Source organism: Pocillopora verrucosa, chromosome 4 (genome assembly GCF_036669915.1).
Source record: "Pocillopora verrucosa isolate sample1 chromosome 4, ASM3666991v2, whole genome shotgun sequence".
Classification (NCBI taxonomy): domain Eukaryota; kingdom Metazoa; phylum Cnidaria; class Anthozoa; order Scleractinia; family Pocilloporidae; genus Pocillopora; species Pocillopora verrucosa.
Window position 1 is genome coordinate 12,975,745 of NC_089315.1, and position 26,525 is coordinate 13,002,269.

Sequence of the window (26,525 nt, forward strand, 5' to 3'; positions counted from 1 at the left end):
TCGCTCCGACAACACCACGATGAATAACCACAGCCTTTTTTACGATATTTTAGAAGTATTACATAACAAATGCGTGACTTCATGAAACGTTCTGAAAAGTTCTTTGGTATGCAAGTCAGCATGACTCAGCAGTCTAGAGATTTCTAGAAGCTTATGTTTACAATAATTACTCATAACATGTGGAGTTACCACAAACAATGAAAGAAATTTACCTCGAATAGCATTGCGTAAATTTGGGCTTCTAGCTTTGAAATAACAGCCGTTTCAAGTGAAAAAGCGAAAAATTTCGCATCTAGCGAATTAAAAAACGCAAAATACTCAATTACATAATAATATCCCCTCTAAACAATTCGGTTTATGATCCAAAACCAACACAGGGAGATAAACTTTTGGTGATAATTCAAAATGTGATGGTCATTCAGTCGGTTGTGGTCGCTCAGATTTAACTTTTCATCGCGAACGCAGTATTTTATAACACGAGTGCGACGCAATAGTTAGTTTTCCTCAAGTAGAATTATTTCCCTTCAAGCGCTTTAGACTTTCGTCGAGTAAAGTAATACATATAATCCAAACAACTGGTAACAGGCCTTTTATTAAAGATGAGCTCTTCAATTCTTTGCATTTGTGCAGTGACCACAATGGAAAAACTTATGTTCAAGCGGATGGCTGACTTCTTAGATTAGAGACACGTAATTTATTAGAATACAAGCAGTTTGGATTCTTTTAACACCATTCAACTGCCGGAACATGCTGTATAGTCATGTAGTATTGTTGACGAAGTGCAAAAAGCTATTGAAGGTCATGTTTGTTCCTACGGAATGTTCCTATGGCTAAAATTCACATGCGAGCTAAAATGTGCTTTTTTGTCAAATGCCTTAAAAAACAAGAAAGTGATTGTAGTCCTTCAACATTAAATTTCGTCGATTTACAGCTCACTCAATTCATAAGAGAAATTTCACTTAAACGCCTTGAATCTTAGAAAAAATTGCTTAATAAATATCATCAAAACTTTTGTCCCCTCCCTTACGTATTCTTATTGGGCTCAAGGTAATGAATTTGGATCAACGTCAGTATCTGAGAAAATGCGCACCACCCCTTCCCTGGCCCAATATTAACCCTAACTTGTTATTAGTCGACTGTTATTGGGTTAGGGGAGGGGTAGGTGCGCAGTTGTCTCACACTAACTTGCAAAGACAATCTGCGAAATCCGCAAAGATTTTAAATATTGCAAAATAATCATGCTGCACAGTAATAACAGTAAGTTATTCTCATCTTGGTCAAGTATGAATACTTCATAAAAGGATGACTCCCTTCCCATTTATCTGAGTTTTTTGAGTCCTCGTTGTCGTATTGTATATACTCCTCAGTGCCCAGGGCCCCCTCTACTTTCTGACACTCAGACGAACCGTAAGCTAGCAAGTAAAAAGGTTTTTCCACGGGGAGGGTGATGGGATCGGACTTGTTACCATCCGTCTGACAACAAAACGATATCCTTGTAGCATTGTCATATATACCATCAGGAAGTGTTCCACCATTACTGTTGTTGTTACTTATGTCTTCGTCATCCCACTGTATAAATCCTTCGCTGAGTCCTACTGGACAAGTGCCTTTCTTGTAAATACAATATTGGCCTGGAAAAACAATTGCTATTTAATTTTTCGTATTTTATTTTATCATAAAACCGGACAAATCACGATCCGATATGTTTCTTTTATGTTCATAATCCTGTTTAGTATCCTATAAAGTTTTTACGAAGACAGTTTAAAAGCGAAATTATAGCGAAGAGTTTTAGAAAGCACTGCTCGGGTGCAAGAAAAAACAAAAATGGCTCGAGAGGTGAAAAGTTGGAAGAGATAGAAAGATTCCGTTGGTGGCCTATACTGCGCAACCAACGAACAAGCGTTAATAAGTTTATACAGCGGGGGTATGAAATATTCTAGGGAGAAGCCAAATAGTAAAAGAAATTGAGGGTTGTTTTTGGGGTGAAATCATGTTGAAAGTTTGGCCCTTGTTTATGCCCGGGAAGTGGATCAAGTTTGAGATAAAGCAAAGGTCGTTACATCCATTGTTAAAACTCACGTGACTCCAGTGAATTCTATCAATAATTACTGAGCCTTGAGAGGAAGAATCGAGTAATACCGAGATTAGTCACTAATCCAGCACAACGGGAATATCGGGAAATCTCAAAGAGCTTTAAATAACGGAATAACGAAAAAGGGGTCGTGCTGATGTGAAAGTGTCCTGTTCAACTACGAAAAGAGAGAAAGTTGAAAAAATTAAAAAATGCTTGAAAAATCATTACCCAGAGGCCATGGTTCCGCTCCAGTACCGACTTTGTGTACGTGTTTTATGCAGAAACTTCTGTTCACATGACTGTCCAAAACAACTGCATCTAAATGAAAACTATCCGAGAAGCGATTTTTGTTGGAAGAGTCTTCCGTATCTTGTACCCTCCAGCCTGTCTCCCACTCAGAGCCATGAGGGGGTTGAGGACAGCCAGTCTTGGAACGAGGAAGTCCGTATGTTCCGGATGGCCAGGTATCTGCCGCACAAAAGAAAAAAATTTGGCCGTTACACTTCCGAGATCTCAATATTCATAACCCTCTCTAAAGAAAAAATACACATACGTATACAAACTTACATACACATATACATACAATCAAAAGACCAACTTTTTAAGATCACGATACTTTTAAAGCACCCACCTTTGCCAAATTTTACTGTCATGTAAATCCGTCTTGGGTCTGTAACATAATTGTCTGGTCTTGCCTCCTTGCTTTGCTTATTCAGTTCACAGATACTTTCGTCGATAACAAAGTTAATGCTCTGACACTTTTCTTCTTTATCACATCTCTTGACGCAAACATGCAGGCTATTGACTTTGAATGTGTCATATGTGTGTCCTTGAAGGGCTTTTTTGAAGGCTGATTCTTGCGACTTGCACTTACCGATAGCGTTAGCATGTGTTATCCTGGATACCAAATGGAAGAAAACAACTGTACATAGTGCTCCAACAACGGTTTGGGTTCTCATGTTGTGGCTATCAACTTATTTGCGGCTTCTGTATGAAAATGAAAGAGAGAATATTCTTTAACCAGTTTATCATCCCCTTGATACCGTAGCCAGATTCTATCGTGGAAGGACTGGGTAGGAGACTATCATTCCCTATGACAGAATTTGCCGAGGAAAGTATATTGATGTTCTTGATGGCAAAAACACGGACGGCGGAGCAGGGTGTGAGAGGGGCTCTAATCTCCTTAAAAGCAGATTTGTGGGTGCGCAAGCAGTCCTCTCCACCTCCCACTCCCACTTAGATAAATTATGCTCGAATCTGAGACTTGGCTTTTGAGCGTCTACCCTAAAAGTAAGGCTTTATGCCGAAAATAATGCTCAATGTGTTTCATTATGCTCGATTTGATAATTCGAAATAATAGTCAATAAGAGCCCTGCACCCCCCCCCCCCCACCACCCCACCTATTTTCTATCACCAAGAAGTAAAACTTCCCAAGAATAAAAGGCTTACCGAAGTTCAGAACACAATGTTTTACTGAATCAAATTCTTATAGTGCACGTTGGCTCACTATCGGCAATACTCAGGCTACAGAGTTTATCTCCTGTTGAATTGTAACATTGAGGGGATTTTTGAGAAGTTTAGTCATTATGTCTGTATTATGTTCAATGCTCTGAGTATAGCATTATACCCAAAATTACACCGGCGTCGTTTATCTGAGACTACTCCCACTGTGTTTTTATATGGAAATTACCGCAGGTGCTGTGTATAATTGGTTTCGTAAAATATTTAGTACTTTTTGGCCCACAGAGGATGATTCATAAAGATCGCAAGCGACAAAAAATATTTATTGGAGGAGCTTTTATCAACTTTCTGCCTATTCATTGCCAAGAATCGATTTAGCACAAGCTGTTCATAATGCAGAGAGGTTTCCCTGTGAAAACAAACCACACATGAACGAAAAAAGAAAAGATCACACAAAGAAAACAAAATTCAGACTTGATAAACAATACAAACTTGAAACTTGACACAAAAAATGGAATGTATCAAAACACAGGGTACACACTATGGTAATTCTTCGCGTTTTAAAATGTTTCGATACCCTTTAAAAATATAAAGTCGAGCTTCAGCAGATCTTAGCAGTGACTCCGCTAAATAACAGTATCTAAAAATAGAAAACGTCCTTCGATTTTTTTTTCACGATTCAGTGAAAGGAAGAACCCAACAAAGGAAAAAAATTCAGACTTGGAAAATAGTTCGAACTTGAGCTGAAACATGGAATATCATATCGCAACCTTTACTCAAAGAACTTTGTGATCATCTGAAAAGTAAGAGGTAAAATCGGTAGACGAAAAACGATCTTTTAATTAATTATGACCGAAACAAATTGGAAAAAGTACACGATGACCAAACTCACAACGTATGGGATAATTGTGCTGGTGAGTTTTGACATTTTAAATGCTGACTTTGCCATCGTGGCAACTCATACGAGAAATTCTTAAGGATGCTGACGATGAAAATCGCTCGAGGCGTATTTAGCTGAGTGCTACTGCTAGCTACCGTGAGCGCTCTTAAAACTTCTCAGGAGCTTCATGCTGAGGTTTTTATGTTGTAAGAAAGGAAGTTCCCATTTAATGCATTCATTATGCGAAACAGAATGTGGAGCCGGCTGGCCTAAAAACATTTTATAACCCGAATTTCCTAATGAGGAACATCAAGAAACTTCGAACGTTAACCTCACGTAGCGCTAAGGACAATATACAAAAACAGGACTAAAAAGATACCGACACTTAGATAAGGGAGTACAATTGGTTTCGTGAAATACTTAGTGCTTTTTGGCCTACCGAGGACGACTCATACAGATCGCAAGCGACAAAAAATATTTATTGGAGGAGCTTTTATCAACTTTTTGCCTATTCATTGTCAAGAATCGATCTAGCACAAGCTGTTTATGCTGCAGAGAGGTTTCTCTGTGACAACGAACCACACATGAACGAAAAAACAAAAGGTCACACAGAGAAAACAAAATTCAGACAAAATAAACAATACGAACTTGAAACTTGGAAAACTTAACACAAAAAATGGAATGTATCAAAACACATGGTAAACACCATGGTAATTTTCGCGTTTTAAAATGTTTCGCAACCTTTAAAAAGTAGAGTCGAGCTTCAGCAGATCTTAGCAGTGGCTCCGCTAAATAACAGTATCTAAAAATCGAAAACGTCCTTCGATTTTTTTTCACGATTCAGTAAAAGAAAGTACCCAACAAAGGAAAAAAATTCAGACTTGGAAAACAGTTCGAACTTGAGCTAAAACATGGAATATCATATCGTAACCTTTACTCAACGAACTTTGTGATCATCTGAGAAGTAAGAGGTAAAATCGGTAGACGAAAAACTATCTTTTAATTAATTATGACCGAAACAAATTGGAAAAAGTACACGATGACCAAACTCACAACGTATGGGATAATTGTGCTCGTGAGTTTTGACTCTTGGCGGTCAATTCAATTTACACCTGTGTTAAAGTTTGAATAAGTGGGCGTTGCATGGCAAACGTTAAACACAACTAGACTTTGTTTTTATCATAACTCGCCCTACGAGCTCTTCAAAATATGGCACAACTCAGGTAAAAATACTCAGCGATACTAAACAACAAAACGTCTAATAAGATATATTCACTGGCTGTTAAAAGTGTTTTCCTTTGTTGTCATCAGTCGAATAAGTGGGCGGTGCATGACGGTTAATAGCTATTGATATAACAATGTTATGAGAAAATCCAACAAAAGGGTTTTTTGAGGAACGAGAAGCTTCAGTGAATATAACAGAGGTTCGAACGCTTAGCTCGTGCAACGCCAAGGGTATTAGACAAAGTAGGACTGAAAAGATAACGATATTTACAAAGAGGCGGAATAAAACTTCATATAGAGGACTTAAAAGCAGGTGTATTTTTGAGAAGCTTTTACGGGGGTCTGGGAGAATTTATCCTTATCATCCTGATCCACCTCACCATTAATCACCATTCCATAATGATTTGCATTTCTCAAGCCGTTTGTCATTTTTTTGTGAATATTTAATTATCTTAGCGCAACGCGGCAAAAATAGATCAGGTGACTAATTATTTAAAAACCTAGAAGTTCGTTACGCAACTTACATTTCAAAAGTGTCACCACAGATCGCACTTCGAAGTTTACTAGCCGCATATGGAACACAAATTATAAGTATAATATTGTCGCTTCAACCGAAATCGACATGTGTAATAACCTTCTTTGTCATATTAATTTAATTTTTTCAGTTGACTATACTACTACAAGTGCAAATAAATTCCATGTACGGACATGTACGCGAAAATCAGTTAATGGTGAAATCTTCAACATAAAGTAGCCCTTCAATCACAGGAGCGAATCACATAACTTCCTTGAGGATCATTTTAGGGCTGGGGATTATTCAGGGGCCGATATGGGGGTCATTTCAGGGCTGGGGATCATTTCAATGCTTAGACAAAACCTTCATAAATCTTAAAAGGTAAAGAGAATGTTAAGAAAGTTTAATAAACTTGCAGGGTTCAGATTCAGCTTCAATTAATATGGAAAATCTACTCCATATTCAAAAAGAACAAAGCGACCTAAGAACTCGATTAATATTTTACATTGAATTTCGAAAGTAATATTGGATTGCCCTGTTTTTCGCAATGTGATTGGCTCAAAAAACTCGCGCCACTTTCTCAACCAATCAATCAGATGCAAAACTGAAACCAAGCTCAACTTGGTCGTCTGTGTTTTCCCGCACGTTTTAGGCAGTTTGGCTGTTTTCACTATGTGTCGTTATTATCCAGCTGCACAAAGTGGAGTAAAAATAACGCGATATTAGAGTACAAATATCCTGCGATATTGTACAGTTGGTTATTTTATAATGTAAGAAACCTGTTTAATCGGTTAGCTGCGCATGCTACGCTTCTCTCTCTGCCTCGCTTTTCCCGCCTAAATAAAGTAAACAAATAGGTAAAATAAAGTAATTGGATTATAAATAATTTATCAATCTTTTCGATGTGAAGTATCGCTGAGTACTTTCACTCTTTACTTTTACTTTACGGAGCCCTTTTTTGGTTTTTCAGCTCTCGTGCAATCAAACATCGCTCCCTCAAGAACATTTGTCTTCTCGGATTGGGTCAAGAGAGGTGTCCGTAACATCACTCAATTATATTTCGACTAAGTAGTCTAGAATCGAACCTGAAGGTTAAGAGGGACCTCAGGTGAACCAAGACGACGACGGAGATGACGAAGTGAAAAACCAAAGATCTTATGGGTAGAACAATATCTTGGCACGTGCGTTTTAAAACTTTATACTGATGTTTTTCAGCTGTCCTCTGCAAAACAGCAACGAGAAATCACCAAAATTCACGTGCTCCGAGAGCGGAAATCCCGACATAAATTATTTTTAAGTTTCCATCTGGAACTCAACACTAATCACGTAGGTTATGCTAAATTTGAGCTATGACGGGCTACGTGAGGATAAGCATATTTTTTAATCGACGTCCTACTCGGAATTGCCGTCTTGACTGCCGTCTTGGCTTTGTATTTTCTAATGACTCAACTAAACAAACATCTTCTTAGCGGTTTTTCATAAGTTTCTCCCCTTCTGCAAAATCTGCGTGAAAGGAACCACGCAAGTAGCCATATCAAGGCTGTATCACTTCTAAATTCATTTCTTTGATATTTTATTCATATTATTACTATATCTCTCGGAGCCATTTTTTCCCGAAGAGCTTCCTAAAGAAGACTTTCCTTAAAAAGACTTCCTGGAGAAGACTTTCCTGGAAAAGCAAGGGTGGATCCCTAAAATTTGCACTAGCTCCTTAGGGGCATTTGGGAGAAAGTGTTAACCTTTCAAAAATGATAGATTTTTCATTGCCAGAGAAGGGGTCACACACGCAGACACCCACAGTGCCTTCAGGAACTATGCCCTATTTTCTTGAAATCGTATATAAATTCTTCATTTTGAATGAGATGCTAACAACGAAACGCTATTAATATGTGATAAGAACGAGGAAACCCTTGAACATCTTTTTTGTTTTTTGTGAACACTCTAGAGCCTTCTGGAAAGAAATCTCTAGTTGGTTACATGAATGCGGTATTGAAACGCTTCCTGATCTAACAGATCAAATTAATATTATGTTTGGCTTATTTGATGTCGATAATCACTTTATGCTTTTAAATCACATCATGTTAATAGCGAAGCAGACCATCTTTCTCTGCAGACAGAAATCTATTACCCCAAGCTTTATTATCTTCCTCGCGCACCTTAAAAAATTTTTCAGAATTGAAGAATACCTAGCTAAAGAAAAGAAAAAACTAAACCTGCACTTAATGAAACGGGAAAAACTTTTACAATCACTCAGTTGAAATAACTTTACCTTGGGTAGCCTTGTATTAATATTTTTGTTTATTTATTTATTTATTTACTGACCTTATACAATTTTATTTACTTTATACTGCTGTAATTTTCTTTTTTTTTTTTTTTTTTTTCTTAAATGTAAAACGGAAAAACACAATAAAATATAAAAATATATATATATATATATATATATTAATATGTGGGTGTGTTCTTCGTTTTACAAGAAAAATTAGATGAAATTGTAAAGGGGATGATTTAGAAATAAATCACTCTTTAACTGAGTCGCTGATAGCTCATGTGTGAAGATCACCAAGTCACTGAAGTATGCAAGAGCCGTGGTGCCAGTGTCTCTTTTCAAGCCAATATCATAGACAGCATGACCAGAGTTTTTGAAATCAAGGACAGGATTATCGTTCACAACGTGATTCACTTTCCTTTCACTATTTATGTAAATCCTAAACGTGCGCTCTGATCTTCCCCGAGTGATTGCCACGTGTCTCCAAACATCTGTTTCCACGACATCTCTGTAAAAGAAACGTGCAATACAAGAAAGCTAAATAAAATTCACATATGTGAGTGAAGCATGTAATAAACTAAGTAAAATACTTTCGAAAGACAATATTGAAATATTTTTATGAGCGTGCGAAAAGAAAAACTCCTATTCCTTGCGGGGATCAATCCTGGCATTAATTAATTGCGCGCGATAATGGCGGCCCAGGAAGTCGAAAGTAAGGCAAAGAACAAGTTCCTTCTTCTCGTTCCCTCTTTCTTTGCTTCATTTCTTGGCCCTCTGGTGGCGCTATCGAGTCGCCGTTTGTTCAGTGAACACCTGGGATAGGATAAACCTCGGCAACTGGTTCCGATATTGCTCTCTTCATCTTAGAGTTGAAGCTGCATCTCGGGCCCAAAATTTGCACAGGAGTCATTCAAATGTTGCATGACCCTCACGGTCAGTTTTCGCAGTGGAAAATCGCCGCCTCGTTGATCGTGACAGAAAAATTGTACCCACCCTGACTGTGTACATGGAGTCATCATGTCGCTTACTCCACCTACGTCTCGTCTTCCTTGGAAACACAGCCGATCATTTATCTCAATGTCAATTCGGAACTGACGCGGAGAAGACCAGTCTGAGTAAACTTCTTGCCTTTTTGTTAGCGGTGATACTATAAAGATCCAAACTGCAATTGTCAAGTCAGTCTTTTGGAAAGGAACTGATGGTGTCTCTGCGAACGTTCCTTGTGTTCCACTATTCCGGAAAAAACTTTGCCGCCCCTCTTAATTCAATCTGGAAAAAACAAAAGTGATTCTTTGTGAATCATAGGGCTTAAAGATGAGGTGAAAAAATTAATTACATTCTTTAAGAGAGAAGGTGAAAAAAATTCGGAGGAAAAAGATTCATGGGGTCTGAAGCGCACAATCAGAAGCCGCTAAAACATTTCATGCTTAGACAACAAACTACGGGAAATTAAGAGTAAAATTATCCTCACTGAGTTTTATCCCGATTATCCTATCCTGAGCCCTCTTTAATAATACTACCTCGATTCCCGTTGCAGCAGAATTTTTAGAAGACAAATTATTTTTTTGTCAGCACTTTTCCCAAAGAACTCGATTCCTTACGTTAGCGAGGCTGTCCGTGCCACTGAGTGTCCAGTGAAAGAGGGAACCTGGAAAATTTTATCGCTACCATAATTAACATTTCAGTGGTAATAATTCTTCATTATTAAGACCTCAAGGGAATGTAAACGTTAGTAAAAACAAACATTTCCTTCTAAAAGTTCACGTTCTTTGCTTCATACTCAGTGTATACTCCACTATAGTGAATAGTGCTTTCGCGTACGCTTATTGGCTAGTTCGGAAGTGAATAGTTAGTACTTTAAACCTTCTGAAAAGCAGGTGCATTTGTGAGAAGCTTCTATGGGGTCAGGGAGAATCTCTTTATCGAAGTTAAACTTAATTTACACACATAATATATTAATACAAAAAAGGTAACATTTACTCAGAATAACTGAAAAGCTAATCTAGCGGAGTAAAAGTAAATAATGTTTAAATACAGGACACTAAAGCTTGAGCAAAGCAAATTATTAGTCAAAGAAAAATAAATAAAAATATGAAAAAAAAAAAAAAGAAGATGAAGAAAAAGGAAAAAGAAGAAGAAGAGACCAGTTGAAAACTCATGAAAAGTAAGACTGTAAGATGTTTAATTTGACTTTGTTTTTAAATGTTTTAAGGAGGAGGTGTTTAATGCTTTCGTCAAGGTGATTCCAAACTTTTACAGCTGCAAAACGAATGTTGAATTCCCCATAGTTTGTTTTGATGGTATTAATGTAAGAGGTTGATTTAGAAGCAAGCCTGGTATTGTAAGAGTGCATGGATGCTACTGTTTGAAAAAAATTTGCAAAGGAAGATGGAAGATTATAGTAATAGTGGTACATAAAAAGTGATTTGTGAAGGATAACAAGATCAGTTAATTTAAGAATCTCTAATTCCTTAAAAAGAGGCTCGGATTGTTCATCTGGTTTTGAGAAAGTTCTGGTACGTATAGCTCTCTTTTGAAGAGTTATTAAAGGTTTAAGAGTAGAGCTATAAGTATTGCCCCAAATTGATAAACCATAGGTGAGGAAGGGGTAAATAATTGAATAATATAATTGATGTATGTGTTTCTGTTTACATAATATCTAACTTTAGATAGTACTCCAATACCTCTTGAAATCTTCTTGTTCAATTCGCGTAAGTATGGTTTCTAGTTTAAATTGGAGTCAAAAATGAGTCCTAAATATTTAACTTGTTATCAGATTTAACAGATGTATTGGAAATACTAAGATTCAACTTATGAGCTATTCTTCTTCGTGGAGAATGGAATACCACAAAGCTGGTTTTTTCAATGTTCAAAGATAATTTGTTAGCATAGACCACTGGCTTACCTTTTCTAATTCTACATTTAAGTTGGTTTCTAGATTTAGAATGCAAAATAATCATACTGCACGGTAATAAGTGTAGAAAGCTATTGAAGATCACGTTTACTCCTACAGAATGTTCCTTTTTTTTGTCAAATGCCTTAAAAACAAGAAAGTGATTGTAATCCTTCAACATTTAAATTTCGTCGAGTTACAGCTCACTCGATTCATAAGAGAAATTTCACTTAAATGTCTTAAATCCTAAAAAAAATATGCTTAATAAATATCATCATTGTTACCATTCGTCCGACAACAAAAAAAGATCCTTGTATCTTTGTCATATATACCATCGGGAAGTGTTCCGCCATTAGATTTCTTGTTATTCGTGTCTTCGTCATCCCACTTTATAAATCCTTCGCTGAGTCCGACTGGACAAACGCCTTTCTTGTAAATACAATATTGGCCTGGAAAAACAATTCTTATTTAATTTTTTACATTTTATTTATCATGAGAACGGACAACTCACGATCCGATATGTTTCTTTTATATTCATAATCCTGTTTAGTATCCTATTAAGTAACACGAAGACAGTTTAAAAGCAAAATTATAGCCAAGAGTTTTAGAAATCACTGCTCGGGTGGCAAGAAAAAACAAAAATGGCTCGAGAGGTGAAAAATTGGAAGAGATAGAAAGATTCCGTTGGTGGCCTATACTGCGCAACCAACGAACAAGCGTAAGTAAGTTTATACAGCGGGGATCTGAAATCTCCTGGGGACAAGCCAAATAGTAAAAGAAACAGAGGGTTGTTTTTGTTTTTGGGGTGAAATCATTTTAAAAGTTTGGCACTAGTTTTTGCCCGGGAAAGCGGACTAAGTTTAAGATAAAGCAAAAGGTCGTTACATCCATAATTGAAACTTACATGACTCCAGTGAATTCTATTAATAATTACCGAGCCTTGAGAGGAAGAATCGAGTTCTACCAAGATCAGTCACTAACATAGCGCAACGGGAACATTGGGAAATCTCAAATAGCTTTAAATTGTAAAAAATAACGGAATAACGAAAAAGGCGTCGTGTTGATGTGAAAGTGTCTTGTTCAACTACAAAAGGAGAGAAAGTTGAAAAAATTGAAAATGCCTAAAAAATCATTACCCTTAGGCCATGGTTTCGCTTCAGTAATGACTTTGTCCACGTGTTTTATGCAGAAACTTCTGTTCACATGACTTTTCAAGACAACTGCATCTATATGAAAACTATTCGAGTGGCGACTGTCGGCGTAAGTGTCTTCCGTGTCTTGTAACCTCCAGCCTATTTGCCACTCAGAAGCATGAGGGGACTGGGGACAGCCAGACTTGGAACGAGGAAGTCCATACGTCCCGGATGGCTAGGTATCTGCCGTACAAAGGAAAAAACTTGGCAGTTACACTTCCGAGATCTTAATATTCGTAACCCTCTCCAAAGAAAAAAATACACATACATATACAAACATACATACACGTATACATACAATCAAAAGACCAACTATTTAAGATCACGATACTTTTAGAGCACTCACCTTTATCAAATTTTACGGTCATGTAAATCCGTCTTGGGTCTGTAACATAATTGTCTGGTCTTGCCTCCTTGCTTCGCTTACTCAGTTCACAGATACTTTCATCGATAACAAAGTTGATGCTCTGACACTTTTCTTCTTTATCACATCTCTTAACACAAACATCAGGGCTATTGACTTTGAATGTGTCATATGTGTGTCCTTGAAGGGCTTTTTGGAAGGCTGATACTTGCGACTTGCACTTACCGATGGCGTTAGCATGTGCCATCCTGGATACCAAATGGAAGAAAACAACTGTACATAGTGCTCCAGCAACAGTTTGGGTTCTCATGTTGTGGCTATCAACTTATTTGCGGCTTCTGTAGGAAAATGAAAGAGAGAATATATCATCCCCTTGATATCGTAGCCAGATTCTACGATGGAAGGACTGGGTAGGAGACTATCATCCCCTATGACAGAGTTTGCCAAGGAAAGTATATTGATGTTCTTGATGGCAAAAACACAGACGGCGGAGCAGGGTGTGAGAGGGGCTCTAATCTCCTTAAAAGCAAATTTGTGGGTGCGGAACCGCTGTCCACCTCCCACTCTCACTTAGATAAATTATGCTCGAATATGAGAGTAGGCTTTTGAGCGTCTACCTTAAAAGCAAGGTTTATGCCGAAAATAATGCTCAATGAGTTTCATTATGCTCGATTTGACAATTCGAAAAAGTAGTCGATAAGAGCCCTGCACCAGCCCCCCCACCACCCCACCTATTTTCTATCACCAACAGGTAAAACTTCCCAAGAATAAAAGGCTTACCGAAGTTAAGAACACAATGTTTTATTGAATCAAATTCTTATAGTGCAAGTAAAAAAAGCACGTTGGCTCAATATCAGCAATACTCAGGCTACAGAATTTATCTCCTGTTGAATTGTAACATTGAGGGAATTTTTGTAAAGTTTGGTCATCATGTCTGTATTATGCCCAACGCTCTGATTATAGCATTATACCCAAAATTACACCGGCGTCATTTATCTGAGACTACTCCCACTGTGTTTTTATATGAAAATTACCGCAGGTGCAGTGTATAATTGGTTTCGTAAAATACTTAGTGTTTTTTAGCCCACAGAGCCCGGAATGATTCATAAAGATCGCACGCGATAAAAAAATATTTATTGGAGGAGTTTTTATCAACTTTCTGCCTATTCATGGTCAAGAATCGATTTAGCACAAGCTGGTAATACTGCAAAGAGGTTTTCCTGTGACAACGAACCGCACATGAACGAAAAAAGAAAAGATCACACGGAGAAAACAAAATTCAGACTTAATAAACAATACGAACTTGAAACTTGGAAAACTTAGCACAAAAAATAGAATGTATCAAAACACAGGGTAAACACCATGGTAATTCTTCGCGTTTTAAAATGTGTCGCAACCTTTAAAAAATAGAGTCGAGCAGATCTTGGCAGTGAGCCCGCGAAAACAACAGTATTTAAAAATCGAAAACGTCCTTTGATTTTTTTTTCACGATTCAGTGAAAGGAAGCACCCCGCAACAAAGGAAAAAATTAGACTTGGAAAACAATTCGAACTTGAGCTAAAACATGGAATATTACATCACGAAATTTACTCAAAGAACTTTGTGATCATCTTAAAACTAAGGGATAAAATCAGTAGAAGGAAACAATATCTTGGTAGAACAATATCTTGGCACGTGCGTTTTAAAACTTTGTATTAATTTTTTTCATCTGTCCTCTGTAAAACAGCAAAGTGAAATCACCAAAATTCACGTGCTCCGAGAGCGGAAATCCATCTGGAACTCAACACTGATCACGTAGGTTATGCTAAATTTGAGTTGTGACGCGCTATGTGAGGATAAGCACATTTTTAAATCGACGTCCTCCTCGGAATTGCCTTCCTGACTGCGTAGGGTCCCTAACGATGTAAGCACGGCAGGCTTTGTATTTTCTAGTGACTCAACTGAACAAATATCTTCTTAGCGGTTTCTCATCAGTTTCTCCCCTTCTGCAAAATCTGCGTAAAAGGAACCATACAAGTAGCCATATCAAGGCTGTGCCACTTCTAAATTCATTTCTTTGATTTTTTTATTCATATTATTATCTCTCACGGACACGCATCGGAGCCATTTTTTTTCCGAAGAGCTTCCTGAAGAAGACTTTCCTGAAAAAGACTTCCTGGAGAAGACTTTCCTGAAAAAGCAAGGGTGGATCCCTAAATTTGCACTAGCTTCTTAGGGGCATTTGGGAGAAAGTGTTAACCTTTAAAAAATGATAGATTTTTCATTGCCAGAGAAGGGGTCACACACACAGACACCCACAGTGCCTCATGAACTGTGCCCTATTTTCTTGAAATCGTATAAAAATTCTTCATTTTGAATCAGATGCTAACAGCAAAACGCTGTTAATATGTGGGTGTGTTCTTCGTTTTACAAGAAAAATTATATGAAATTGTGAAGGGGATGATTTAGAAACAAGTCACTCTTCAACTGAGTCGCTGATAGCTCATGTGTGAAGATCACCAAGTCACTGAAGTATGCAAGAGCCGTGGTGCCACTGTCTCTTTTCAAGCCAATATCATAGAGAGCATGACCAGAGTTTTTGAAATCAAGGACAGGATTATCGTTCACAACGTGATTCACTTTCCTTTCACCATTTATGTAAATCCTAAACGTGCGCTCTGATCTTCCCCAAGTGATTGCCACGTGTCTCCAAACATCTGTTTGCACGACATCTCTGTAAAAGAAACGTTCAACACAAGAAAGCTAAATAAAATTCGCATATGTGAGTGAAGCTTGTAACAAACTAAGTAAAATACTTGGGAAAGACATTATTGAAATATTTTTATGAGCGTGGTAAAAAGAGAAACTCCTATTCCTGGCGAGGATTCGAGTCTCAGCTAGCCTTTCCTCCATGCATTAATTAATTAATTGCGCGCGATAATTGCGGCCCAGGAAGTCGAAAGTAAGGCAAAGAACAAGTTCCTTCTTCTCGTTCCCTCTTTCTTTGCTTCATTTCTTGACCCTCTGGTGGCGCTATCGAGTCGCCGTTTGTTCAGTGAACACCTGGGATAGGATAAACCTCGGCAACTGGTTGCGATTTTGCCACCGGCTGCTCGCCAACAAATTTACAGCGCTGTATCAAGTTCACGCATGCATAGAACTAGCAAATTACTGTTCGAGGTATTAGGACGCATGTTGTGATACTGTATGGCTCAACTGCACAGGAGCATTGCACTTGGTAGCTGGCTTTGGATTTTGGACTTCCGGCTTAAGCCCTGACAGAACACCAAGCATATTGAGTCATTAAATCGTATTTCGGAAGTCTCAAACTAATCAAACTCTCCTCATTTTAGAGTTGAAGCTGCATCTCGAGCCAAAAATTTGCAAAGGAGTTTATTCAACTGTTGCGTGACCCTCACGGTTTGTTTTCGCAGTGGAAAATCGCCACCTCGTTGATCGTGACAGAAAAATTGTACTTACCTTGACTTTGTACATGGAGTCATCATGTCGCTTTCTCCACCTACGTCTCGTCTTCCTTGGAAACACAGCTGACCATTTATCTCAATGCCAATTCGGAACTGATGCGGAGAAGACCAGTCTGAGTAAATTTCTTGCCTTCTTGTTAACGGTGATTTTATAAAGATCCAAACTGCAATTGTTAGGTCGGTTTTTTGGAAAGGAACTGATGAAGTCTCTGCGAACGTCCCTTGGGTTCCGTCTAAATACAGAACAGTTCTGCCGCTTTTCCGGACAAACTTTGCCGCTCCTCGTAATCTAGAATAAACAAAAGTGATTTTTAGTAAATCATAGGGCTTAACGATGACGTGAAAAAATAATTAAATTCTTTAAGAAGATCTTGAAGAGAAGGTGAAAAAAAATTCTGAGGAAAAAGAGTCGTGGGGTCTGTTGCGCACAATCAGAAACCGCCAAAACATTTCATGCTTAGGCAACAAACTGCCGGAAAGAACATCGCTCTAGACAGCAACTAAGAATAAAGTTCTGAGCCGAAAAGAAAATGATTAGGCCTAAGAAGCAGATGAAATAATAAAAACATTCTTCCAAAACTTATCGCTAAAACTGGAAACCTAGAAGCCACGTATGGTATATAATTCCTTAGTGTGTAATTTTGTAAGTATTACCTGGAATTAAGAGTAAAATTATCCTCAATGAGTTTTATCCCGATTATCCTATCCTGAGCCCTATTTAATAATACTACCTCAATTCCCGTTGTAGAATAATTTAAAACGACAAAGCATTTTTTTCGTCAGCACTTATCCTAAAGAACTCGATTCCTTACGTTAGCGAGCTGTCCGTGCCACTGAGTGTCCAGTGAAAGAGGGAACCTGGAAAATTTTATTGATACCATAATTAATGTTTCAATGGCAATAATTTTTTATTATTAACACCTCAATTAAGCAACCGAAGAAAGAGGAAGAATTCAAGAAGGTTCTGCTCTGCGCATGCACCTGGTAGGAGTCATGCTTGGAGGATAGGGTCAATTTTCCACTGTCCACTTCAGAAATTTCCATGCGTGATTAATATTATTGAAGGTATTGAAGACAGATCTACCTTATAAATGTGATGAATATCTAACATTGCTATAATTGCTCGGTTGATAATAGAGATGCGTATGCTCTGACTGGTCGAGAATTGCGTCATATCTCAGGGGCGCTAAATTTCAAAATGGCCGCCTCGCGTTTTGGCAATGTCATACAGGAAGCGGCAAACGCATAAGAATAAAACACAATTCTAATCATCAGACTCCGATAATCCCCTCGACTTCGTCTTGGGGATTATTCAACAATATTCACTGAGTCTTAGCAGAATAATTGTTAAGTAATTCTAAGATAGAAAATAGAGAAGAGGAAGAGGAACAGTTCAAAAGCTTTCAATTAGTTTTTTGGAGGTCTCCTTGCAAAAAAGTTGATCGACAAATGATCCAGAAGTATTAAGGTACCTCTCTCTTTGTAGCACAACTTCATGTTAAAGAAAAATGAGGTCACTCACTATAAACCAAGATATGTAATTGAAAAGAAGCAACCCATGATGCTTCAGATTTCGCGGGTAAAAATCTTTACAAATCAAAATTATTTTATATCTGCGAATTGTTTGAAACGTCAGCATTGTAATTGTTAAAAAAGAGAAAAAAGAGACCTTTTGTCTCCAAATAACAATTGGTCCACTCGTTCTTGCCGGTATTGTAAGGGTCAAGCCAGTAATGACCATTAACAGCCTGTTCTCCTTCACTCGCCTTAATTTCTGCGCACGACTTGGCTGGCAGTTCAGGGATCGAGCCAAGAGGAACTGAAGATAAAAATTGTGAAAAATGTAATGGATTTAAGTGATTTATAAAGTACAATGTGAGCAGGTCTTCAATAATAGCTTTTCGGAACAAGCGGTTTTTCGCTTGCGGGAGAGCACGAGGCTTTGAGGAAAGGTTTGCAAGAGGTTGAGAGCTCATTTTAGTGCTCCTCTGTAGTTTTCTGAACTAAACACAGACCCTCTCAAACAAACCTCTCCCCGACTGGTCTCAAATCTTCCACGACCCCTCATTCTTACCGTGTTTGAAAAGGATCTTACTTACTTAAATACTGAACGCGCGTCCTACAGAGCTCTTAACCCTTTAATCCCTAAGAGAGACTAGCATCTAATTTCTCCTTACAATATCACCCCTGAATCACTCATTTAGGCCACGAGAATAAAGGAAATGATCACCAAGTAGAGAAGCTCTTGATTTTAAACAAATTCTCCTTGTCAGCATGCATATTAAGGAACGTACAGAGAGCAGTATGGAGAATATACATACTGATGTTAGGGTGTAAAGGGTTAATGAGGACCTTCTCGTGGGCCATGAACTTCAACCCTTGAACCCCTAGCGACTCCAAATCTAATTTCTCCTCATAGTGTCACTCCTGGATCAAACATTAAGGTCATGAGAATAAAGAAAATGATCAACAACTAAAGTAGCTCTTGATTGTTAAACAAATTCTCTTGTCGGTTCCTCAGGAAATGTATACAGAACACTGTGAAGAATATGCATTCGGATGTTAGGGTCTATAGGGTTAATTACTGTGACGATCGCTACTACCACCAACCTCTATCACTACCCCTACCACCATCACAGCCAGTATCACGGATGATATCCAATGGCCGGGGGGGGGGGGGTTGACAGACGGTTAGAGTTTGGCCATTTTACGGCTAATGGTTAACATCATTCTTCTGTTGTCATCAAAATTTTTTTTACGGTTAACTTTCTTTTTACGACTATCGGTTAAAATTTGTCAATTTTTACGCCTTACGACTAATTTTGGCTGTATTACAGCTATCGGCTATCCTCATGGAAAACCTCCTCTAACAAACGACAACTTAACAAGTCATTGTTCATCAACAAGAAATACAAACTAGGAACGAAGCAAAAGGAAATCCACTACATTTCCCCATGATAATCTCTAGAGGAAAATCTTGGAATACACTTAGGAATAAACCTTGGGCAACCGATAAATTTAATCAACACCTTAAGCTATTTTTTTTAACACCCACCTCTATTAAGATATACCGTCATGTAAATCCGTCTCGGATCTACTACATAGCCATCTGGTCTTGCCTCCATGCTACGATTATTCAGTTCGCAGATATGTTCTTCAAATACAAAGTTGATGCTCTGACATCTTTTTTCTTTTTCACATCTCTTGACGCAAACATCCGGGCTGTTGACCCCGAATGTGTCATAGGTGTGTCCTTTCAGAGCTCTTGTGAAAGTTGACCCTTGCGATTCGCACTTGCTGATGGCGTTAGCGCATGGTGTCCTGTATACCATAAGTAGGAAAATAACCGCACACAGCACTCTCAGGACTTTGAAGGTCTCCATATCACAGCTATCAGCATATGCGGCTCCTTTAATGTACCAAAAAGTAAGTTTTTTCAGAACCAAGTAATCGTTTCTCATACTTTTCCACTTATAGCCAAGCGAAACAGAGGGGGCTGGGGAAGAGGGGCTATAGCTCTACCCTCCATCCCCCGAAAAAAATAGAAAAGAAAACTTTGGGGATGAGACGTGTGTTGTGCACCTATCCCCTCTATGTAGACAATTTCGCAAGCTTAACCTAAAATTGGCTTGGCAAGATCTAAAGTTTTTTCTCAAGTTATTTAATCAAGATCGCGCTTGGCGAGAATAGGTAAATCGGTGGCGGTATTGTACTGATAAGAAAGTGATATTATAAAACATGGCGATTTATAAGGCTTGCATTGAAAATTGAAACTGCAAAAAGAAAAACACTTCTGATTTCGTGAAGAAAAGAAGACCACTTATGGACTTAATTTTAGACAGTTGCTTTTGTTTTGGCTGGTTTTAAAACCCTGTTTTTATCCTTACTGACCGATAACCACTTTTTACTAATTAGCTGACGGAAGACACGGAAAGATTTGAGAACATGGAGGATGGGTAACTGAGCTCTGAGGTATTTGAGCTCTGTTCAATTTTTTCGGAGTGCATCATCTCTCGATAAACACAGAACTGTCCTAGGAAGTTATTGTGTTATATCCTTTTCAAAGCCACAGTTTATGCACATTTCAAGAGTATTTCCTCTGCTTCACCTCGATACATGCACACATAAACATATAAGTCATCAAAGTACGATGTTATATAAACATTGAAATCCTGGTAACAAACATTAAGCCATCACCTAAGGCTACGCCAAGATGATTTGACGAAAAAAGACAAACCAATTAGCGTACTTAACGAGGGAGGAAAAAGACTTAACTCAGAATACTATAAAACAGGTGCATTTGTAGGAAGGTTACATGGGAATCTGGAGGCATCTTTTCAAAAAATATCATCAGGTTTTCCCTTTTCCCCTCTTCCTCACTATCTTCAACCGCGGATTTCTTAATATTAGAGACTGGTCCATTCCGATAATGCAAAGAAATAAACCATATCCTTTCGCGAATCATCTTCTTCAGGTCAAAAAGGCTTACAACCAGTAAGAATCTAGAATTTCCCATGCCAATAAATTCATGTTTTCTCAGGGATTTGACTCAAAGGAAAATTTGTCTTTGTTTCACTTAGTTTGACCGAACTGATTATAACAAGGAGCATTTTCGCTTTGAGCATAACATATGCTGAATAGAATCTCTTGATGCATTGATGATCAGAAAATTAAGAAGGGGTGGATATGTCTCGTTTTTAATTTACTTCACGTTTGAACTAAGCCATCTATTAATTATTGCACAAAGGTGCCTATTCTTTAATCCTTGTTTACTTGTAAATTATTATTTGCCCGTGTTACTTGAAAGCACCTAAAAACAAAAAGTGCTAAAGTGTTGTTTTAACAATCTAGTGGATCCTCATTCAAACAAACTGGAGCTTCAGCTGAAAGTGAGAAATAACCTTGTAATATTTTCTACTTTCTTTCTCTATTTCCTCGCAAATCAAACAACTTTTGAAAGTCCAATTTTAAGTACGCCTAGAATTGAAGCATTTTAACCATATTTTTAAATTTGCATGTTGGCTACAGCTGTTTGAAAAGGAATCACTTGAGATAAATGTAACTTTCGACGCATAGAGAATATCGCAGTGCTTCAGAAAATGCTTTGCGCAACAGGAGTTGATAAGTTGACCTGTTAACGCGCTCTTCAGGCAAATTTACCCATAATTGTACATAGGTATAGTTTGGGCTGATTCTTACCTATAGGAAGAAAATTCGTTTCCTTTGCTCGTCCAATCCCGACTACAAACGTTTCCAATGCGTTTCAGCATTAAATATGCCGGTAATATCCTCTCTGGATTTAAGCGATGTTTTTCTTGCTGGTTCTTAATGTGGGGCTCTCGTAACTACTACCCTTAATTGGATCGCAATCGAACGAGATAGCTTCGTCTGTACTTCGCATTATAATGAGTCTTCTGATTAGCTAATTGCACTGAACTCCTATTTCTATTGGCTAACAGTTGGCTTAAAGTTTATTCCAAAATTAGATCTGTGGTAATTTTGCAGCCTCGTTAATTCAAGATAGCACCTGCAAAGAGCTTTTTATTTAAAAAAGGAGGGGTTAGAAATATAAACATTTTTGGCAAAAGTGTTGGAAAGAGGAAACTTGTTAAAATATTTCAGTTAACTTCAAACTAAAACGGTTCCTTCGAGCCATTTTTTTTCTTTGATAGGAAAAAATTGATTGAGTTTCTTTGGTTTCACAACCTGTTTCGTGCAAGATTCTATAGTAAAGATGTCTGTACAATAATTATTTCTAACAGCAGGGTGTTTGAATGACTTTGACGAAACGTCTTTTCGCAGATGCATTGTCAGTAAATATTTGACCATTAATTCTACTGTGAGAGAACACAAATTACCTTCGCGGCAGAAAGTGAATTTATGATGAAATTTCATATCAAAGAAAGTTAGGAATTTGTGGAGAACTAAAATGACTGCGAGGGATTGCTAAATCAAATTATATGTTTATGTGCTGATTGCTTGTCTCATAATTTATTTCGGCGAATGTGCTCAAAATTATACCAACACGACTTATATTTAGTCACAAGCTTATTCAATGATTTTATGAAGCCGTTTCCTTCGAAATCAAACTTGACAGAACCGAAGTCAAACGCAACCACATTAAATCGAAAGAAAGAATTAAAAATGGCAAAATTGTCCGGAGTTAGACAGTGCCAGCATCCGAAACCGGACGAAAATACCCGAAATTGATGGAATCGGTTGAAATCGGACGCGACTGTTCAAAATCTAACGGAAGCGTCTGAAAGCGGACGGAACTGTCCGAAGTTAAAATCGGATGGAAGGGCCCGAAATTAAAAGGAAGGGTTCGAAATTTAAAGAGACCAATCGAACTCAGACGGACCCTATACGAAAGTGTCCGAAGTCGTACGAACGTGTCAGAATTTAACCTAACCAGTGTCCGAAATAGGACGGAAACGCTCGAAATCAAATGGAGATCGATGGGTCGCCCATTGTATAAGACGTTCCGTTCATAATGCCTCATATTTTGTCTGTCTTTCTGCATAAAATGAACTCGTACCCGGAATTTATTTTTTTCCCATCCTGATTTGAGTGCTTTTTTATTTCTTTTAAAGATTAATACATATTCATGTCCATTTCTTTGATGAAAAAAACTTTTTTGCCCGAGTAAGACTAGTATTTTCGGCGTCTTTTATAAAGGGTCTCAACGGAATTAATTTTTGCCCTAAAACGACCAAAAAATCTAGCTGTTAGGCGCAAAAATTGACAAATCTTTAGTCTTCAATCGTAAAAAAAATTAACCGTTAAAATTTAGGATCATGTATCTTATGGGGGCCTCGACCGATACATCGGTCGGTATATCGGTCGATACATCGGTCGATACTCGGCCGAGTACAGGTCGATATATCGGTCCAGTATCGACCGATGTATCGACCGATACTCCTATCGATCGATATACTTGGCGGTTCACCGATACTTGACCGATACTTGACCGATACTTGACCGACACTTCACCGATACTTCACCGATACTTCACCGATATTTCACCGATGCTTCACCGGTACTTTACATCGGTCGATACTCGACCGACACGCGACCGATTGGTAAATGTTCTAGTATCGGTCGATATATCTACCGATAGATTGGTCGATACATCGGTCGATAGTATTTAGTATCGGTCGACAGTATCTAGTATGGATCGATATGTCGGTCGATAGTATTGGTCGATATATCGGTAGATAGTGTCTAGTATCGGTCGATGTATCGGTCGATACATCAAACAATATATCGACCGATATTTCGGTCGGCAGACAGATGTTTCGGTGGATATGTATAGGTTCATACAATTCGGCGAATACACACCAACACCATACAAGGTTGACAGTATATCTCTAAATCTGCCAACATGCCAATATAATAGTGCACATCAGGGATACCTCACCGAGTATCGGTCGTTTATGGGGAAAGAAAACGCGAGAAACCCCAATGGCCCACAGCAATTGATTAACGCTGTTGTGGATGGATCCCGCTTTTAATTTTTTTTGTGGAAAATTAACAAAATAAAACAGAAAAAACAATTTCTCATTTTCATTATTTTTTACTCTTCAGCAAACTTAATTAACAATGGACAATTAACAAAATAAAATAGAAAAAACAAAATCTGACTTTGTTTTATTTTTTACTCTTCAGCAAACTTAATTAACACACAAACAATGAGATAATGTACTATCAATCTTAGTCCATACTTATTGCTTATAATTTTTCGCAGCAATCTGATGGTCATCGTGCTTAGGAAAGGCATAAACAATAAGATTATGCTGATTTTGTTGTACGTTTTGCTGTTGTTTTGACCCATGGCACCCTCTCAACGCAATAAAGGAAATAGAAAGGATAAATTTATTTTTACTAGAAAATAATGTATGACAATTGCAACTGATTCCAGCAAGTGAAGCAGTGATCTGGTGAATTACTTCATAACCTAGACCTGCTCTTTGAAACTGAACATCCTGTTGCTTGAAAGTTGAAAGTGCCTGGTCCTTTAATTTGAAATTTAGAACTGGGCCATAAATCCTATTACTTTCAGCTGGAAATTTAGATATACGACAAAAGAAGTTTTTTACTTATTGTCCATCTGATCACGTTGATTTGTAACGACTTCAAGGAAACGAGCGGCTCATTCCCTTGAATTTGTTACAAATCAACGTGACCAGATGGACAATAATGATACTTTTCAGTTGGACTACATATGAACAGAAATTAACGGTGCTAGGTCATGCTAAGAATTTGTTTTATAATGGAAACAATATTTGAAATTTGCCAGAAACCGATTATGCCACTGGATGGGACAGTTAATTTGTTAGTAAATAGGATCTAAGAAAAGAAAAGTAAAAAAAAAGTTTTCCAAGGAAAGATTTACGTATTTCTCGTCTAAACATAGGTTAATGTTAAGCTGACGTTTAGGGTAAGAGACAAACGACAGGCATGACCACGTGACAATTTTGTTCTTCGTTGTCTTTAACGTAAAGAGTATAAGGTTTTACGATGATGGAAAACGTGACTGGGATTTTTTGTTGTGATGCATTAGTCGTGTGCTATCATATTATTTTCTTTCCAACATTTAACATTTGCCTCGTGTTAACTATTTACGGCAAATATTGGGAAAAAATGTCAGCGAAAAGTGCTTTTTAAATTAACATTGTAACGCAAATTATCACAATATAGTGGACATATGTACGCGAAGCAGCTAAGCAGCCTTTTTTCGTTTGATGTAAACATCCAACTCAACCAGTCTAACATTAACGAAACCAAAAGCAAATGTTGCAGCTTATTTGATCTAAACTGCTATGTGGTAAAGAACGCAAGAAACTACCGGTTTTAAGCTCATCTCAACTAATCTTTTGTATTGTAAAAATCCTCTTTGGGGTAGAAAGGCAGCAGTTTGCCTTCTCCTTTCATCTTGTTAGCTTGAGCCCGATACTCTTTCAAGGCTAACCGACAACTCTTTTCAATGCATTTAACCGACGCTTTGCCGCTTTTTCCCGATTCCTGCTGTACAACTGTTTCGTACTTGTCAGGGTCAATTATCTTTAACTCACATATTCCTATGTAGTCTCTTAAAGTGTTCCTAGGCACACCATATTCCCTCATTGCCTTGGTAAGGGAGCACTTCTTCTTTGCCAAGATGTCCAGGACACCCTCATACCTTTCGTGGAGGCCACTAAGGTTGAGGCCTGTAATTAGTCCTTAGAAACAGAATGACATTAAATTAGCGGTGGCGGCTTGCTACAGTCTTGAGGGGTTACGGACCTAAGATGGGCCCGACTTTTAAACTCTTTAGTACACTTCAAATACGATATTCTACGGCCAAAACCTCACGGATATGCGACATTTGCGACAATACAGAGGTTAATAAATAGCCAAACTAAACTACTGAGTATTTAAGGGGACTGGGCCCTAACAATCTTAACAGTTTCAACAGCTTTTAACTCAAAATCTGCAGTATGACCCAACTTTTGTTCCGATTGAACATCTGTAGGAAAATGTTTTTCTTTTTCAAAAATACCCGCCGTCTTACATTCTTTTAAAAATATTTGGCCGTGGATGTGTTTCTCTCCTATAAATTAAATTGGTTTTTGAAACCGCTGACGGGAGCAATATGCATGCCCTTTATTTGAGCGCACTAGTCTTACGTGAAGCCATGCCATTTTGCGCGTGATGAAAAGCGGAAAAATTAACACTCTTTCGCCTGTTGTTTATCTTTCCGTACGTACACTTTAACGATTTTAAACTGTCACCCGCGGGTACCGTTACGCAATCTCTTTTTTTAACAATGTCTTCGGAAATACAACGAACTCACATGTAGCAATTATGCAAAAGTTGTGCACAAGAACAGATTCTTTTACATACCTCTAGACTTTTTTGGGGCAGGGTTCCTTGATCTCTTCGACACTATCATCACTCTGGCGGTCTTCATTCTCGCTATCACGTCGAGCAACACTATCCTTATTTTTCTTTAAGGCAGTTTGCACACGCTGGTTTTCGCCCACTACATCTGCAGAATATAAAATAAACCTTAAGTTTTGTCTGGGACCAACTGAGGGTCGCAGTGGACGCAATCCTTGGTTAAATGTTAACACAGAAATGTAACCATGCATTTAGTCGTTTAAAAGCGCATAAACACCACAAAAATAGAAGATGATAAACTTGTGGTATA

General features: G+C 38.0%; 3 protein-coding genes across 3 annotated transcripts in view; all 3 read right to left on the reverse strand.

Moving 5' to 3' along the window:
- Window positions 1-26,525, reverse strand: part of LOC131795974 (uncharacterized) — a 123,564-nt gene that overhangs the window by 23,296 nt on the left and 73,743 nt on the right. The gene's annotated exons all lie outside the window — the stretch shown is intronic.
- On the reverse strand, window positions 1,237-2,932 carry LOC136280293 (uncharacterized). Its single transcript, XM_066165303.1, has 3 exons — window positions 2,706-2,932; window positions 2,303-2,542; window positions 1,237-1,631 (listed from the first exon to the last, which is right to left on the reverse strand). The coding sequence occupies exons 1-3, from the start codon at window positions 2,725-2,727 to the stop codon at window positions 1,237-1,239; spliced, it is 657 nt and encodes a 218-aa protein (XP_066021400.1). The 5' UTR covers window positions 2,728-2,932.
- Window positions 15,001-21,648, reverse strand: LOC131796050 (uncharacterized). Its single transcript, XM_066165717.1, has 6 exons — window positions 21,533-21,648; window positions 19,389-19,742; window positions 18,003-18,152; window positions 17,146-17,191; window positions 16,329-16,622; window positions 15,001-15,582 (listed from the first exon to the last, which is right to left on the reverse strand). Exons 2-6 carry the CDS (start codon window positions 19,714-19,716, stop codon window positions 15,288-15,290), a joined length of 1,113 nt encoding a protein of 370 aa, XP_066021814.1. The 5' UTR covers window positions 19,717-19,742; window positions 21,533-21,648; the 3' UTR covers window positions 15,001-15,287.